The sequence below is a fragment of the Stegastes partitus genome, unplaced genomic scaffold (genome assembly GCF_000690725.1).
Source record: "Stegastes partitus isolate 25-593 unplaced genomic scaffold, Stegastes_partitus-1.0.2 Scaffold1414, whole genome shotgun sequence".
Classification (NCBI taxonomy): Eukaryota; Metazoa; Chordata; class Actinopteri; family Pomacentridae; genus Stegastes; species Stegastes partitus.
Genome location: NW_007579145.1, coordinates 28,592 through 44,210, shown reverse-complemented (window position 1 = coordinate 44,210; position 15,619 = coordinate 28,592). Strand labels below are relative to the sequence as shown.

At 40.5% G+C, this 15,619-nt stretch overlaps 1 protein-coding gene across 1 annotated transcript in view; it reads left to right on the top strand.

The window, feature by feature from the left end:
• The window catches only part of cacna1c (calcium channel, voltage-dependent, L type, alpha 1C subunit), a 59,538-nt gene that overhangs the window by 16,916 nt on the left and 27,003 nt on the right, over positions 1–15,619 (top strand). The window contains exons 5-24 of the mRNA XM_008299410.1: positions 2,623–2,649; positions 4,733–4,893; positions 5,013–5,086; positions 5,176–5,327; positions 5,565–5,766; positions 5,953–6,073; positions 6,529–6,643; positions 7,328–7,445; positions 7,548–7,617; positions 7,863–7,995; positions 8,165–8,294; positions 9,576–9,635; positions 10,100–10,206; positions 12,976–13,063; positions 13,162–13,269; positions 13,371–13,423; positions 13,508–13,654; positions 13,780–13,981; positions 14,538–14,696; positions 14,784–14,894. Coding sequence (XP_008297632.1) covers positions 2,623–2,649; positions 4,733–4,893; positions 5,013–5,086; positions 5,176–5,327; positions 5,565–5,766; positions 5,953–6,073; positions 6,529–6,643; positions 7,328–7,445; positions 7,548–7,617; positions 7,863–7,995; positions 8,165–8,294; positions 9,576–9,635; positions 10,100–10,206; positions 12,976–13,063; positions 13,162–13,269; positions 13,371–13,423; positions 13,508–13,654; positions 13,780–13,981; positions 14,538–14,696; positions 14,784–14,894 — 2,338 coding nt within the window. The remainder of the gene's footprint in view (positions 1–2,622; positions 2,650–4,732; positions 4,894–5,012; positions 5,087–5,175; positions 5,328–5,564; positions 5,767–5,952; positions 6,074–6,528; positions 6,644–7,327; positions 7,446–7,547; positions 7,618–7,862; positions 7,996–8,164; positions 8,295–9,575; positions 9,636–10,099; positions 10,207–12,975; positions 13,064–13,161; positions 13,270–13,370; positions 13,424–13,507; positions 13,655–13,779; positions 13,982–14,537; positions 14,697–14,783; positions 14,895–15,619) is intronic.

Sequence of the window (15,619 nt, the reverse complement as noted above, 5' to 3'; positions counted from 1 at the left end):
CCGACACAGTTCTTTAATGTTGAGCACATTAACAGAGGAAATGACAGAATGAAGCCCGTCATGAGGTCAAAGTGTTGATTCATGCAGCGCAAGAAAAACTCAATCACTGTTTGGGAGCTGACAAGATACAGAAAATCAGGACATCTTCATCTTATATAAATCTACATGTAGTAGTAATCCACCTTTATTTTCTCTTTCATCTCTCTCCCCCTGTTCCTGCTCTCTCTCTATCTCTCTCCCCTTCTTGTGTTTGCTGCTGAAGTGCTTTCTTCCTCCCCTGTGGGAGCTCACAAACAGCTGACTCACCCGCTCCCGCTCTCCCCTCTGCTTTCATTTTTTACATTATTCAAACAAGTGCGTTGCTTTCTTTCTTAGACACAAGGCCACGCAGGAGCCGTGACCCCAGCGGGCCTCGCTTCAGTTCACACAAGCAAACACACACCTACATACAGAACCGTTCATCACTGTGGTGCACAATGGAACACAACGCAGAAAGTTACAGCGCAAAATAGACGATTTCAAACCCAATCGAAAACACTCTCGACCAAGAGGAACAATAAAGCCAGTAGGCACACTTGAATGCCACACTGTTGTTTATCTGTACCATCCCTATTCATCTGTTATTTTGTCTTTGTTATGTTCGTTTGTGCTTATTTGTACCCTGTCATAACTCAAAACGAAGGACATGTCCTATCTGAGGCTTCAGAAGGTGCCATAAACTCAACTCATACTGCCGACTAGAAGAGAAACCAGCGTTTTGTTACCCACAGTTTAGAAACGTGCTTTACTTTTTCCATTTGTTGAATAACTGCAGTTGGAATTAAAGCAAAATGAAATGCATTTTGATGCCATATATGACAAACAAGAGCAAGAAATCCTTATACTGATGCCAGCACTTACTTTAAAAAAATCCTAATATAATTATTTAATCATCAGAATTGGTACAAATAGGGTTTTCCCACCATGCCTGGTTGCCTAGTTTTGCAAATTGTGATGGCATGCATTGATATTGCAGTATTATTTGCAACACGCTGCGCCGCAACAATCCTCTGCTCGGTTGCACGACTGTCGGTCGACTAAATTGTTTCAGCACAGAGAAAAAAAATCTTAATTTAGGCTTCATTTGTTGCTTTTTCTGAAGCTTTTGACTGTATCATGAGTCAGCAGGTGAATTTTGCTCACTTTATTATTGCATTTAGTAAAGATAAAATATGTAGTAGTGAAGTTCTGTCCCTACATTTTAATAAATTATCTATTTTGCATATCATTAATCAACTTGTTGTGGCACAAGAAATACATTTAATTCACACATATCTCTCGTCTAATAAATAAAATTTAACCAAAGTGAAGTGCAACTTTTCAAATGGCTGCAGATCAAACTTTATTTGGTTTGAAAACTTACATAAAAGTCTGACTGTATTGAACAGTAACATTTGCACAGGCTTGTGAATACAAACCCTCATTCTGTCTGTCTGAGGCTGCAGTACATTCGGTCAGGGACATTTTCTCTCACTATTGTGGAGACGAGACTTTTCTGTGTTTGTCAGTTTCCTCTTCGCATCTCTAAGGAGACGTTCGACGGGTTATGAGCTACTTCTGCACCCGCTGATTTCATAATTGAGACGGACACATGAAGAGAAGAGACGTGTGAGCTGTCACCTCCCATCTCCGGGCAGTCAGTCATTTCATCTTCCGTTCAGTCAGTCAGTGACACATTTTATTGCTTTAGTCAGTCGGTCGGTTAGCCAGCCAGTCAGCCAGTTAGTTAATTCATCTGCTTTAACCAACAAAACCACAACACAGACACTCCCGAAGAGCTTCAAAAGGGCTTGGGATACTTATATGTGTTTTTTATTGATTCATTTGGTTACAGTTAAACCATTTCTGGCTGTAAGCTTCCCCGTAAGTGGTTGTTTCTGATGATAAAATCAGCTGATTGTCTAATAATTTAATCTGAACGAACGTATACAAATTATTTGATATTTCATCCACAGTCGGAATTTCTCTTCTCTTCTCTTCTCTTCTCTTCTCTTCTCTCCTCTTCTCTTCTCTTCTCTTCTCTTCTCTTCTCTTCTCTTCTCTTCTCTTCTCTTCTCTTCTCTTCTCTTCTCTTCTCTTCTCTTCTCTTCTCTTCTCNCTGTTACAGTGGTGAACAATCAACAGACATTTCTTTTTCTATTATCAAATTGTGTTTATTTTTTCACACCAGGACTGATTGGAGGAAATCCAAACATATTCTGTCTTCTTTTGACTGGATGCCACTGTATATGTGTTTGCAGGGGGATGATTTGTTCAAAAGAAAAGTGGGTGATAATAATGGTGATGTTTATTTTCTCATAGTGTACCCAGAGTCTGTTACCAGTGGGTGCAAAAATGGATCTTTTAGCAAACATGTTCTTTGATCATGTTGTGGTTTTGCAGAGAGAGAGGATCGATGACTTTTTGCGCATTTCAAGACTCTAAACTAGGAAATGTTCGCTTTCTAAAAGCAGCTAAGGTCGATCAAGTAGGAAGGGAATTTATTTCCCTTTATTCCTCTCAAATCACCCCTTTCACGTTGTGTACCTGTCTGTATGTGTGTTATGTGTGTATGTATAATCCATTCTGTTTTCTGTGTTCCAGAATTAGGATCTCCAAATCCAAGTTCAGGTTAGTACATGTTGTTTCCCGTAGTCTTCTGATTCACCTGTTCTAATATCTCTGATGCTGTGGTATTTGTATGGTCGCTGTGTGTGTGTGTGTTTGTGTACAGGCGAGTACGAGAAACACAGACGAACTGACGTAGACTTGTTCTTTAATTAAATAGTTCAACAAATACATTTGATAGCTTTATTACAGAGAGTTTGATGAGGAGATCAAAGCAACTATCATCTTATATCTACCTTATATGTTAGATTATTTCTTAGCCAAGCACAGGAGTGTTTGTTAGGTCACAATGATGACAAGAATTTAGGATTGTGTTAACTTTGGAGGGAGGCTAACTGTTTCCCCCTCTGAGCTAAGCTCACCAGCTGCTTTTAAAGACTGTACAGATATGGCAGTGATATCAATCTTCTTATCTGGGTCATGATAAGAAAATAACCACTTTTATCTAATGGTCAGATTACTCCTTCAAAGAGATCTGGCCATTTTCTAAACAATAAAGTGGAATGTTTCCCACAGAATCAGAACACTTTACATACCTTTAACTGTTTTCATCCTGTACACTTTAATAATAACAGCAGCACAGGTTGTTTTGACAGAGTTTTTTCTATCAATTACAATCACAAACATGATTAAAAAGTAAATCAAAGAAGACATGCCTTTTAGTGTAGGGATGCATGTCCGCTTGTGTTGTGTTGTGACTCGTGTCTCATGTAACATTCAGTGTGAGCATCATGGCAGAAGCCGCTGTGCGCCATAACTGGCTCTAAACAGCTCTCACACGCTCAAACAGAAGACTTGTGAAACATGAATTTTGTATAGACAAAGAGAATAGAAGACTTCCTGGTGAGCTGCGTTGATCTGGTTGAATTAAAGGATCAGCAGTTAAAGCAGATGACGAATCCCCCTGCTAGTCTGCTGCGGTGGACGGAGGGGTCGAATGGTGGATAGACACCCGCATAGATACAGAGAGATGGAAGATTTTCTCAGCAGTATGAGGATTCTCTTGGATTTATGTCTTAATGTTTTGTTTCATAGCAATCTATTATGAACAAATTTTTACCTTCTCATTAACTTTTAAGGTAATTTGGAACGAATTCTTGATTTTTTTTGTTTCATGTTGCCAGGGTTTTACTATAGTTGTAGCTGTGATGTGTAAAATCTACATTATAATATTGACTTTGACATGTTTAAAACAGAAAATCCAGAGTCAGATTCATGCTTCACTGCTTCTCCACCGTTTAAACAGCACAGGTTACTGTTTTCCTTTGTTTTCAAATCACTTCCTCCAAAAAGGATAATTATGAAATTATAGCTGTCAAATCATTGGTACATGCACGTTGGTAAAAGAAAAAAAAAAATAATGCTAAGACTCTCTCTGGTAGCATAGATGTGACCCCAAGCTGTGGAGCTATTATTTACTAGAAACAAATAACTTCAAATTTACACAATAGCAAGCGCAGAAAGTGCAAAAAAAAAGACTTCACAACATACTGAATTCTCTAAAAACAAAACACAAAACACGTTTGTCACGCTAAAAATGAACCACTTCTTCTTTTGAAGCACGCATTTCCCTTGAAGTACGGATCACAATATAACACATTTCACTTTAAATTTGTCCCTTCAATCATTTTTGTAAGAACAAGTGCTCTTGTTTTTTTTCTCCAATGGTGCATATCTCATTCTGCAACAAAGCTCTTCATTTTGGCTCCTCCTTGGTGTGAAACGTCTTTGAGGATGACTAACTCTGTTCCGCAGCTCTGCTCTCAAACAACAGACATCCACGGGCCGAGGGGTGGTGTCATCACTGTTCTGTCGACAGACTAATTGATTCTTTCTTGTTCTTCTCTCTCCTCCGCTGTTTTGTTTTTCACTCTGTTCTCTTGTTTCTTTTGATCACTCTGTTTTTTTTTTTTCTTCGATCATGGGTTTTCTTCTGTCGTTCTCTTCATCCTCATCTGACTCTCCATCTTACCCTTCGTCCATCCCTCTATCTCTGACCCTCCTTCCTCTCTTTCACCATTCTCCTCCCGAATGCTCCTCTCTCCCATCTTTTCTCGCCTCTCAATCTCTCCTTCTTCCTTCTCAGCCGCTACTCTCGGAGGTGGAACAGGCTGTGCAGGAGGAAGTGCCGGGCGGCGGTCAAATCGCAGGTTTTTTATTGGCTGGTCATCTTTCTGGTTTTCCTCAACACTCTGACCATCGCCTCTGAACATCACCAGCAGCCTCAGTGGCTAACCGATGTACAAGGTGCGTTACCCACAAACATGTATACACCTATGTCTGATTCGGTCTACATCATTCATCTTTCTACAATTTCTTTGCCATCTATATTTCTATTAATGTCTCTTGTTCTCTTTTCTCCCCAGACATTGCCAATAAGGTTTTGCTTGCGCTCTTCACTGGTGAGATGCTGCTGAAGATGTACAGTCTGGGTCTACAGGTAGGAGGCTGTTTTGGTGAAATCTTTACCCTTGACATTATTCTCCTCGGCGTTCAACCGCTTTAACGTTCTTCCCTTGTTGTCCACAGGCGTACTTTGTTTCACTCTTCAATCGGTTCGACAGCTTCGTAGTATGCGGAGGGATTCTGGAGACCATTCTGGTGGAAACAAAGATCATGTCTCCTCTCGGCATCTCTGTGTTACGTTGCGTGCGCTTGCTCAGAATCTTCAAAATAACCAGGTTATTACAAATCCTGTCTAATTCTTAGCATTGCTATTTGATAAACTAAAGAGTTCAGAGAAAGGCAGTAGAAACTTTTATCACCATGCTTGATCTTGAGAAGATGCAGAGAATCATGTATTGACAGGTCAACGTGAATGTGTATTTTTAAGAGATAAGTGTTTGTACACAGACTTATTTGCCCACATTCACACATATCCCTTGATAGACTTCACAGTTTTTAATTCTCTCCCTTAGATATTGGAACTCCCTGTCCAACCTGGTGGCCTCCCTGCTCAACTCCGTTCGCTCCATCGCTTCCCTGTTGCTCCTGCTCTTCCTCTTCATCATCATCTTCTCCCTGCTGGGCATGCAGCTCTTTGGGGGGAAATTCAACTTCGACGAGACCCGACGCAGCACCTTCGACAACTTTCCCCAGTCTCTGCTCACCGTGTTTCAGGTAAGGACGCTGCAACATTCTCAGTTTTTGTCTGACAAATTATCATCCTTGCATCTTTGTACAGAACAAAACACTGTGTAATCAACTGTAAAATGAAATGTAATCTATCACTGTCATAAGGGTGAGACTTCTTTCCAAGAATTTCTTTATGCAAATGGGATGTTGACTCTGGTTATTTCTCCACAGATCCTAACAGGAGAGGACTGGAACTCCGTGATGTATGACGGTATCATGGCCTACGGTGGTCCCTCTTTTCCTGGCATGCTGGTCTGCATCTACTTCATCATCCTCTTCATCTGCGGAAACTGTATCCTACCACAACAGGGGTCTACATTAGTTAGCTACACAGCCGCCTACATAATGAGGAGCTAATGGTTACACATGCTGGAAGGACTTGAAAAATCAGCATGTGGCAAGTCGGAGGCAATAATTGACAGTCAAATTTGTTCTCTGATTCAGATAAATCCTACCATCAAATGGATAACAGTGTTGCTGACTGTGATTTGAATTAAATCAGATCTGATATCCAACCCCTATTTAAGATGCAGTTGCAGGAGGAAAGAACGTGTTTTGCATGGGGATACCGTCCTGAAGCCGAAAATGTTTCACCGAATATCGCAGAGCATCTCTCCTCAAGCTGTCGAAAGTTCAATATCATACAGATAAGGAGATTAGATTAAAAGTTACTGAGATGTTTTGCAACCAGCCTCGTTTATGCATCTGATGGGTCAGCACCATCCTTAACACCACCCCTCTGAACAGATATCCTCCTGAATGTCTTCTTGGCCATCGCTGTCGACAACCTGGCAGATGCTGAGAGCCTGACATCAGCCCAGAAAGAAGAGGAGGAGGAGAAGGAGAGGAAAAAACTGGCCAGGTAAAGCAGAAAACAGAAATAGAGGCACTTGAGATAAGGAAGAGAAAGAGGAGAACACGTTTTGTGTCTTGCCAACAGCAAATAAAGTTGCAGGGGCAGAGAGAGGGAGAGGGGAAGCTCGGCCAATCTCAACAGCACCAAGGGAGAGCTTCAGTTTACAGCATGCTGGATAGCCAGGAATGCCCAGTGGTATTTAAGGATGCTGATACTAGCACCTTGAAATCAACCCACAAAAACTGCTTAACAATTACGAACACATTCTTTGGTTTTTAAGACAAGCTGACATTTGCCTGCTTTGCCCTTTCTCTAAACCGGTTTTATTGGGTATTTTTAGCATCTTATTGCTTATAAAGCTAATTTGTCAGCAACGGCATTGTGCAACTTTCGTGCAGTTGAGGAAGACAGTTTCCCCTTTCAGTGCCACAAATCTTTAAACACCTCCTTGGTTGCGACCTGTATTGATCTGAGTAGAAAGTGTAATGGAAAACAGTCATTTTCCCTGCCCACTTTTCTTCTGGTTTGATCATAACAGCACAACTGCCCTACGTGATTGAAAAACACTCCCATTATTGCAAACGTTTATTTTGTCTTCATGGTGTAATGTGTGTCATTCAATGCAAATCAGTGGTTCAACTGCAAGAGTCAGGAGAAGGGGAAAGATGCTGAACATCTCCTCTTTTTCAGGCTTGCCAGTCCAGAGAAGCGCCATGACAACGAGAAGCCGCCTCTGGAGGAAGAGAAGAAGGAGAAGATCGAACTGAAGTCCATTACGTCTGATGGAGAGACCAACACTGCAACGAAGGTACACAAAGACACATGAATGAAGATAAATAAAAGTAGGTGCATGAATGAGCAGGTACAGTATGTTGAAAAGAGCAAGTTAATGAGTACTTTCATTTCGCAGATCAACATGGACGACTGCTGTGGAGATGAAAGTGAAGAGAAGAACCCATATCCTGCCAATGATTACATAGGTAATACACAGCCAATGAGAGCTCAGGGAGATCAGATCAATCAGTGTCATCATCAACAATTAAGCTTTTAGTAAAGATGTAGGAAGAGCTAGCATTTAAATGCACACAGCTGCTCATTACCTGTAAGAATTTAATATCCACTTTTCCAACTTTTTCTCACCACTCTCCCTCTTTCTCGTTCTCCTCCTCCCGTCTCTCCTCTTCTATCTCCTCTTCTATCTCCTCTTCTATCTCCTCGCCATCAGGAGACGATGACGACGATGAGCCAGAGATGCCAGTTGGCCCGAGGCCGCGGCCGCTCTCTGACATCCAGCTGAAGGAGAAGGCTGTTCCCATGCCTGAGGCCCGCGCCTTCTTCATCTTCAGCCACACCAACAAGTAAGAAGATGCCTCTCATCTTTGGTCATCTTGCTCTGTACCTTCCTTGTCTTCGCCGTCTGGTTCTCTCCTGCATTTTTCGTCCTACGAAAGTTCTGGTCACTCGTTTTTGCAATGAAATATAGGAAATTTGATCCTCTAACTCTCACTTTACTACTTTGTTTTACAGATTCAGGGTTCTGTGCCATAAGATCGTCAACCACAACATCTTCACCAACCTCATCCTCTTCTTCATCCTGCTCAGCAGCATCAGTCTGGCAGCAGAGGACCCAGTCAAGAACGACTCTTTCAGAAACCAGGTAGCTCACACACAATGAAAAATAAATAAAGAAAACACAGGTATTATAGTATAAATACAGTACGCACGCTTTCAAAGCCGGATATACATTAAAGTACAGACTGACGACTTTGTAGCCATCATTAGTTGCCCACACACATTCATTCTGAACTAAATGGATTAAAGCTGACAGCAACATATAGAGGAACCAAAGCTTATTGTCAGCGGCCTGTTACACTTAATGAGATTTCTTCCAGAGTACTGTAACTATTATTAACTTCATGTTAAGAAGCTGTGAAACGCCTTTTAAGCTTTATTGTGTTTGTATTTTAACTCAGGATACACAACACTGTAGTCGTGGTGCTGTACACATTTAAAGCTGTGTTCCTCGGGTTTTTGCTAATCTGCATTTAACCAAGAAACCAAGTTTATTTTAATTTGTTTGCAACAGCAGGAAACATTTTGCCACAATCAAAGCTCTAAAACCACAAAGCATTTGCTGTTTGTTTATTTGAAGGATATACAGTCTCAGCAGTTGAGTACAACAATAGAGCATCACCATATTGTTCATATATTAATATAGTGTTTATGACTGTAATTAAGCTGTAGTCTAATGTAAAGACTGAGTACCGCATCTGCTTTTGTTTCCTCTCTTGTGAGAAACACCAGCCCCCTGAGGCCAATAAAGATCTGTTTTATTGTATTTTCCTGGGCTTTCGTATGAGATGCTGTGTATTAGTTTACCCCAATTAACCTTAGTCTGAAACCTTAATGAAATAAACATCCTGTTTTCAGGTTCTGCTCTGTTTTCAAAGCCTGTCAATTTGGAATTAATTACCCTTAGACCTGAACCTCAGCATTATTCTTTCAGTATGTTGTGGATTCATCCAGAACTATAGCTGACCATACATTCAGCTTCAACCCCTAAAGAATTGCACTTCCTCCCGTTCCTCTCTTTATTTCATCTGCGTAAACAGTTCAATGTAAGCCAAGGAGGAGCTGTGTTGTTCCTAGTGGATGCTAAAAACTAGCAAGAATGCCAAGTCGGTGTTCACTGAATTAGGTTCTGAAGGTGAAGGTCAACATATTATACAACTTTGGTTCGTCATAGTTTATTATTAGGGCAAATACAGCTGATGATATAACGGCTCTTTTTTTTCTACTCATTCAGAAAGCTAATGCATATTGACCAGGGCTGATATTTTAAATCCCAGAAATGTGTTTGTGTGGTGCACATTAACCAAACAGTAATGTAGAAATGGTATCTTTGAACTAAAAAGCATTCTTTTGGTTGCATTTTCAGATCCTGGGCTATGCAGATCATGTCTTCACTGGACTCTTCACCATAGAGATCATTCTCAAGGTAGTGTTTGATGTTCGTAATAAAAGAGGAACGGGCCGTATAATCCAGAGGAATTCACTGTGCCTTCACGTCTTTGACAGCGTGTCCTGCAAATATTAGACAAATTGGAGACATTTGGCTGTGCAGCTGAGCAACAGTAGCTGATGTTTGAAGGATTTACAGCTTCAGAACAATTCAAAAGACGCATTGAGCGATATAGTATAGCAAAATCATGTAATTCCACCTCTCACCCCACAGCTGACAAACCGAGGGTGAGAGGCTGGAGCCCCCTGTGACCCTGCAAAGGATAAGAGGTCACCGATGATAGATGGAGAGATCTAGAAAACTGAATTTTTAAAAAAAAATTGTACTGTACTGTACATTTGACCCTTGTACTCCTGTTCAAGGTGAATGATAAGACAGCCAACATCATACGTCGTCTACTTGTGCACCACTAAGCTGTGTGTTCATTTGACTCCCTACAGATGACGGCCTATGGAGCCTTCCTCCATAAAGGTTCTTTCTGTAGAAACTATTTCAACATCCTGGACTTGGTGGTGGTCAGTGTGTCGCTCATCTCCTCTGGAATACAGTGAGTGCAATATAAAGCGATCTGGTGCATGTTTTTAATACTGCTTTTTTAGTTGACAAAAAAGTAGACATTCCAATTATTGTCCGAAATATATTTGTGTTATTATATGTTAACACACAAGACCAAGCGGCCAGATATTGGCTACTGCATGAGACACATAAATCAAGCTGTAAAGTGGCTAAACGTTTTGCTTTCTAAATTGCCCCATGCTTCACACTTCTCTCTGTATTCTCTTAACAACTTCACACTTCATTACTCCTAATCCTTCCTCTCTTTGTGATGTTTATTAAAAATGTTTTCTGCTTCTTGTAGCAAATAACTCCTTGAAATGCTGTTCTGATGTTTAATATGCTATGCTACACTCTCTGTCTCTAATGCTTAATAGACTAGACTTCTCGACGTAAGTCCATATTAGTCCGTATTAATAACCCCTTTTCAACAGACCTTCACCTTAACCGTGTAAAGCTGTCACTCTTTTGATTTGATATTTCTATGGTCTTGGAGAGTTTAGTCGATGTCCAGAGCAAGAAAAAAAAAATCTGTTCATCTGTGATGTTACTGACTGGTGTAGTTTAGTGGGATAAGATTGTATTGATAAGAAATGGATGATTTCTTTATTATGAACGCATGCTTTTGCACTTGACTCATGTCAAAATGCCTTTTCATAGGCAGCTGTTTGTAAATTAGAAGATGCGTTTCATTGGGTAAACTGTCCTGGGTCCTCTTTTTTTTCGTCACCTTTCAAATCCAATCAGCGTTAATGAGTTTGTTCATCTGTTCTTTGTCATAGATTTGGGGGCAGGTCAAAATTAAATTCTCAGATTTCTGGATAAATGAAACTCTCCTGGGCTATAGAAATGACACCGGAATGCTAAAACTCCGTGGTTATGCCTGCTAAAGGTAGTGAGTGAGTGGGATTTTTTTTTTTAACGTATCACAGTTAAATGAATTGTGATCACTTTGTAATAGTAGTGGTAGGTTGTTTCTGTTATTACTACCCAATAATTACATACACATCTACAGATTATACTTGTTGTGTTGTAAATAAACAGCTGTAGCAGAGCAGAAAGGACAAGCTACAAAGAGTAAAGAAAATGGGTGTAAATTATAGGCATTCATCAAAAAAACACATAGAAAACTGTATACACTCACATGACAGATGGCCTGTTTGTGTTGTCACCCTGAGTAGTCCCAGAGTGTGACAGCATGAAATATGGCAAACATCAGCAGACATATAAGAACTACGGTAACGTCGCCAATACAAACCAACATCTGATGAGCTCATATCTATTTTTGCTTTTTCATATATATATATAGTGTACTTCAGGTCGCTGGTAAATCATATTTTTCATTCACGCCTCAACAGCCACAGCTACACTTTGCTGCATTTAAAACATTATGTTTCTAATTTATTTACATTTTTATGGATTGTGATTTAACTAGAAGATATCATCACAGCTGATTTGACTGTGATATGTGATTGATAAAATCCTGCTCCACACAAACTACCTTTAACTGCCTTTAAACTTTATATTCGTATGTTTAAAAAAAAAAAAAGTTGCACAACAGGTGTTTTACTTACTTTCTGTTTCGAGGTCAGCACAGACGACTGTTTCACTCCTTTAACCGTCTACAAAAGTCACTCCCTGAAAAACATACGCTGACATTTTGAATTCACTTTTTTCCTTCTACATTTGTTACACTGTGGGAAAAAGTTTCAGTATTTGTTCTTCGGTTATCTGAACAACTGGCGCGTTATCTTCCCAAGGAGAACAAAAGTATATTTTCAACATGCGTGATATCGGTAGACTTCAAGTTGTAATCATCGCAGTGGGAGGCCCAGTTCAGATCACGGAAGAACCAATGTTCAAGCTCTTTCCGAACATTTATTACAAAATTCAAAATGTCAATGTATTAGTTTGACTCTTTTTGTTTAGTATGTAGACACCATTCTTTTGAGACACTTCCTTTGAAAGGTCACTGTTGGACCTTTGGCTTGAACTGACACTCTCTTCCAGCACAACAAATCTCTGTTTGCTTGTAAATGTCTGTTAACGTCTTTGTGTTGGTGCGTCTGTGTTGTGCGTACGTGTTTGTCCACGTATGTGTTTGTGTGTGTTTTGTGTGTTGTACAGTATTACATATGTACTGTTACCAAAATCTGTTGCGGACGATTTATGTTATGAACGATGCTTTAACTAACGTTTCTTTGTCAGTGAATAAAACCTAATTTGAACAGATAATTAGTACTCTTGACAATAACATATAATCTTGATATGATCCTAATTTATTTTCGTACAAAAAAGTTGTATCCTGTATTATTTTAGTTTCTAAAATTTACAACAAAAATACAGCATAAACAGAAATATTTTCCTCCAATCCCCTGTTACAAGTAGTAATAAGAGTAGCTTAAACTATATTTTATGCTTTCTTGCATATATTCAGTAAGGATATTTTGAATAAAAATATTGTCTTGACTTTGCACCATTTAAGCCAAACTTTAAGTTTTGTTTCTTTCTTTTTTAAGTGCTTTTTTTTTTTTTTTTAGATTATTTTATATATATTTTTGTCATTGTTAGTGAGTTTCAATGCGATTTTTCTTTAGGTGTCCAGTTCATTTGTGTCCTGAACATTTTATTTTTCTTAACTTTTTTTAAATTAAAAAATACAGACGCTACTGAGAGGACTCACAGATTTATGTGTTGTTCCAACCTTTTACCCTTAAGATTATGTTGGCTGGTCAGTAGTTTAATCTCGTGCATGTTTCAGGTCCAGTGCAATTAATGTGGTGAAGATCCTGCGAGTTCTGCGAGTGCTGAGACCGCTGAGGGCCATCAACAGGGCCAAAGGACTGAAGGTTAGCACACAGAACAAAGCCTAATAATCCATGCTTGCTCTCTTCTTAACTAGATAGACACACTAGATACTCACCATCATCTTGGGTGTGTTTTGCAGCACGTGGTGCAGTGCGTGTTCGTGGCCATCAGGACCATCGGCAACATCGTCATCGTCACCACGCTGCTGCAGTTCATGTTCGCCTGTATTGGAGTACAACTCTTTAAGGTGAGGAGAGAACAAGGGTCCTTGCTTGAAGTGTTTGGGAAATATCCTTAGTGTTGTTGCTGTGTTTTTTTTTTTACTACATTTTCTTGTCTTTCCATCAGGGCAAGTTTTTCTACTGCACCGACAGCTCTAAACAAACTCAGGCAGAGTGCAGGTAAAGGAACCTTCCTGTTAATCCTCCTTTAGCGTACAAACCAAGAGAACAATCATGTGACTCTGTTTCTGTTTGCTCTTGCAGGGGTTCTTACATCATGTATAAGGACGGCGATGTGGGGAAGCCTGGAAGAGCCCAGCGACTGTGGGAGAACAGCGACTTTAACTTTGACGATGTCCTGCAAGGCATGATGGCTCTGTTTGCTGTGTCTACCTTTGAGGGCTGGCCAGGGTGTGTGTCTGCATTCAAACACAATGCACAGCTTTATTTATACGTTTATTGTGTGATTAATTTGTGCTTGCGTTTTCATTTTCCTGGTATCCGATTAAAGCTTTATTCGCCCCCTCCACTCTCAGGTTACTGTACCGGGCCATAGACTCTCACGCTGAGGACGTCGGGCCCATCTACAACTACCGCGTGGTCATCTCCATCTTCTTCATCATCTACATCATCATCATTGCCTTCTTCATGATGAACATCTTCGTCGGTTTCGTCATCGTCACATTCCAGGAGCAAGGAGAGCAAGAGTATAAGAACTGCGAGCTGGACAAGAACCAGGTTAGTGTGTGTTTTAGTTATCACTGAATTTCTTTTGTGTGTTGCATAATTAGAGTTTCATGCCCTTATTCAGAGGCAAGATAGACGTGAAGTATTCAGGTTAGAAGACAGAGAGTGACTGTGCTGTTCTGACTGAAACGGGAAAGTCATTTTGTCATTCAGGAGACACAAGGGAGGAAAGAATGGAGGCCAGGCAGTGGGGGTGAGACATGGATGAATCTGGAGAGGCTGAACATGAGCTTTTTAGGGGCAGAGCTACTTCAGGAGTCTAGCCAGGAGGGAGCTGCAACAGTTCAGACAGAAGATGTGACTAAAGCTTAAACAAGGAGCTAGGCCAAGTCCCTGCAGCTGTGTTCTCTGTGATGATCCATGTTTCATAAAGAGCATGGAAATTCAGACAGGACGGAAGAATAGTTGGGGATGGAAAAGGTTTTTTAAGACTGCCAAAAAGACAGTGCTGCAGCTTTTCCTAAATGATGGTCTGAGTCCAGAGAGAGGCTCAGACTGGAGGAAGTTAGGCAGCAACACCACAACGTCTTGCGTATTTGTGTCACAGCGTCAGTGTGTGGAGTACGCCCTGAAGGCCCGTCCGTTGCGTCGCTACATCCCCAAGAACCCATACCAGTACAAGGTGTGGTATGTGGTCAACTCCACCTACTTTGAGTACCTGATGTTCACGCTCATCCTCCTCAACACCATCTGTCTGGCCATGCAGGTGAGCAACACGTCGATGAACGAATGCACACGAAATGAGGCGAGACAATAATGTGGACATTAACGAGTCGCCTGTGTGTTTCTGCAGCATCATGGACAGACGAAAAATTTCAACGACGCGATGAACATCCTCAACATGCTCTTCACGGGACTGTTCACCGTAGAGATGATCCTGAAACTGATCGCCTTCAAACCCAGGGTAGGTCCAGCACTCCAACTGCAGGATAGAACAACACAGAATAGCACAAACATGGAATTTAGGATTATGAAATAAGATTAAATAAATGTACAACTGCTTATTGCTACTAGTTAGAACCAATAAAGAGAATTAGACGACCACATTTTGAATCACATGTATTGCTGATGTTGTACTGTCCTGTGCATTCCTAATCCTTTTGTTGATTTCCTCCAGATGACTATTACAATACCATGGATTTAAAACATGATTAGTAGACAGCATCATGTGGTTTTTAATCTCACTGCTTCCTTGTTACCCTGCTGTTGTTGCCATGTAGCTGCATGGGTTTATTGGTACAATCTTCCTGGTGCGTCAACTATTTAAAGAGTAACAGATGGGAATGTTTCCCCCCTATTACAGCAGGGTTAGTGGAAAGCCCTTGAACACAATCAATAGCAAGACATAGTTTAATATCATATTTCACTCTTATCTCTATTGTTGCACAGTCGATCCAAAAAGTCTGTGGAAGAACCAAGGTTTTCCAGTTATTGGTGATTTTGTTGAGCCAAACAGCAAAGTCAAAAACAAGTGAATCCTCTGTGCTTCATCTCACTGTTTGACTTTTTTTTAATACACGAAAGTCAGCAGGAGAGATATGAAGGTGAAATCAGACTGCCTGGTAAGGTTTTTGTTCCTTATTTTATCCTTCCCTCCAGGATCTCTAGCAACAGTGCCAGGATCACTCA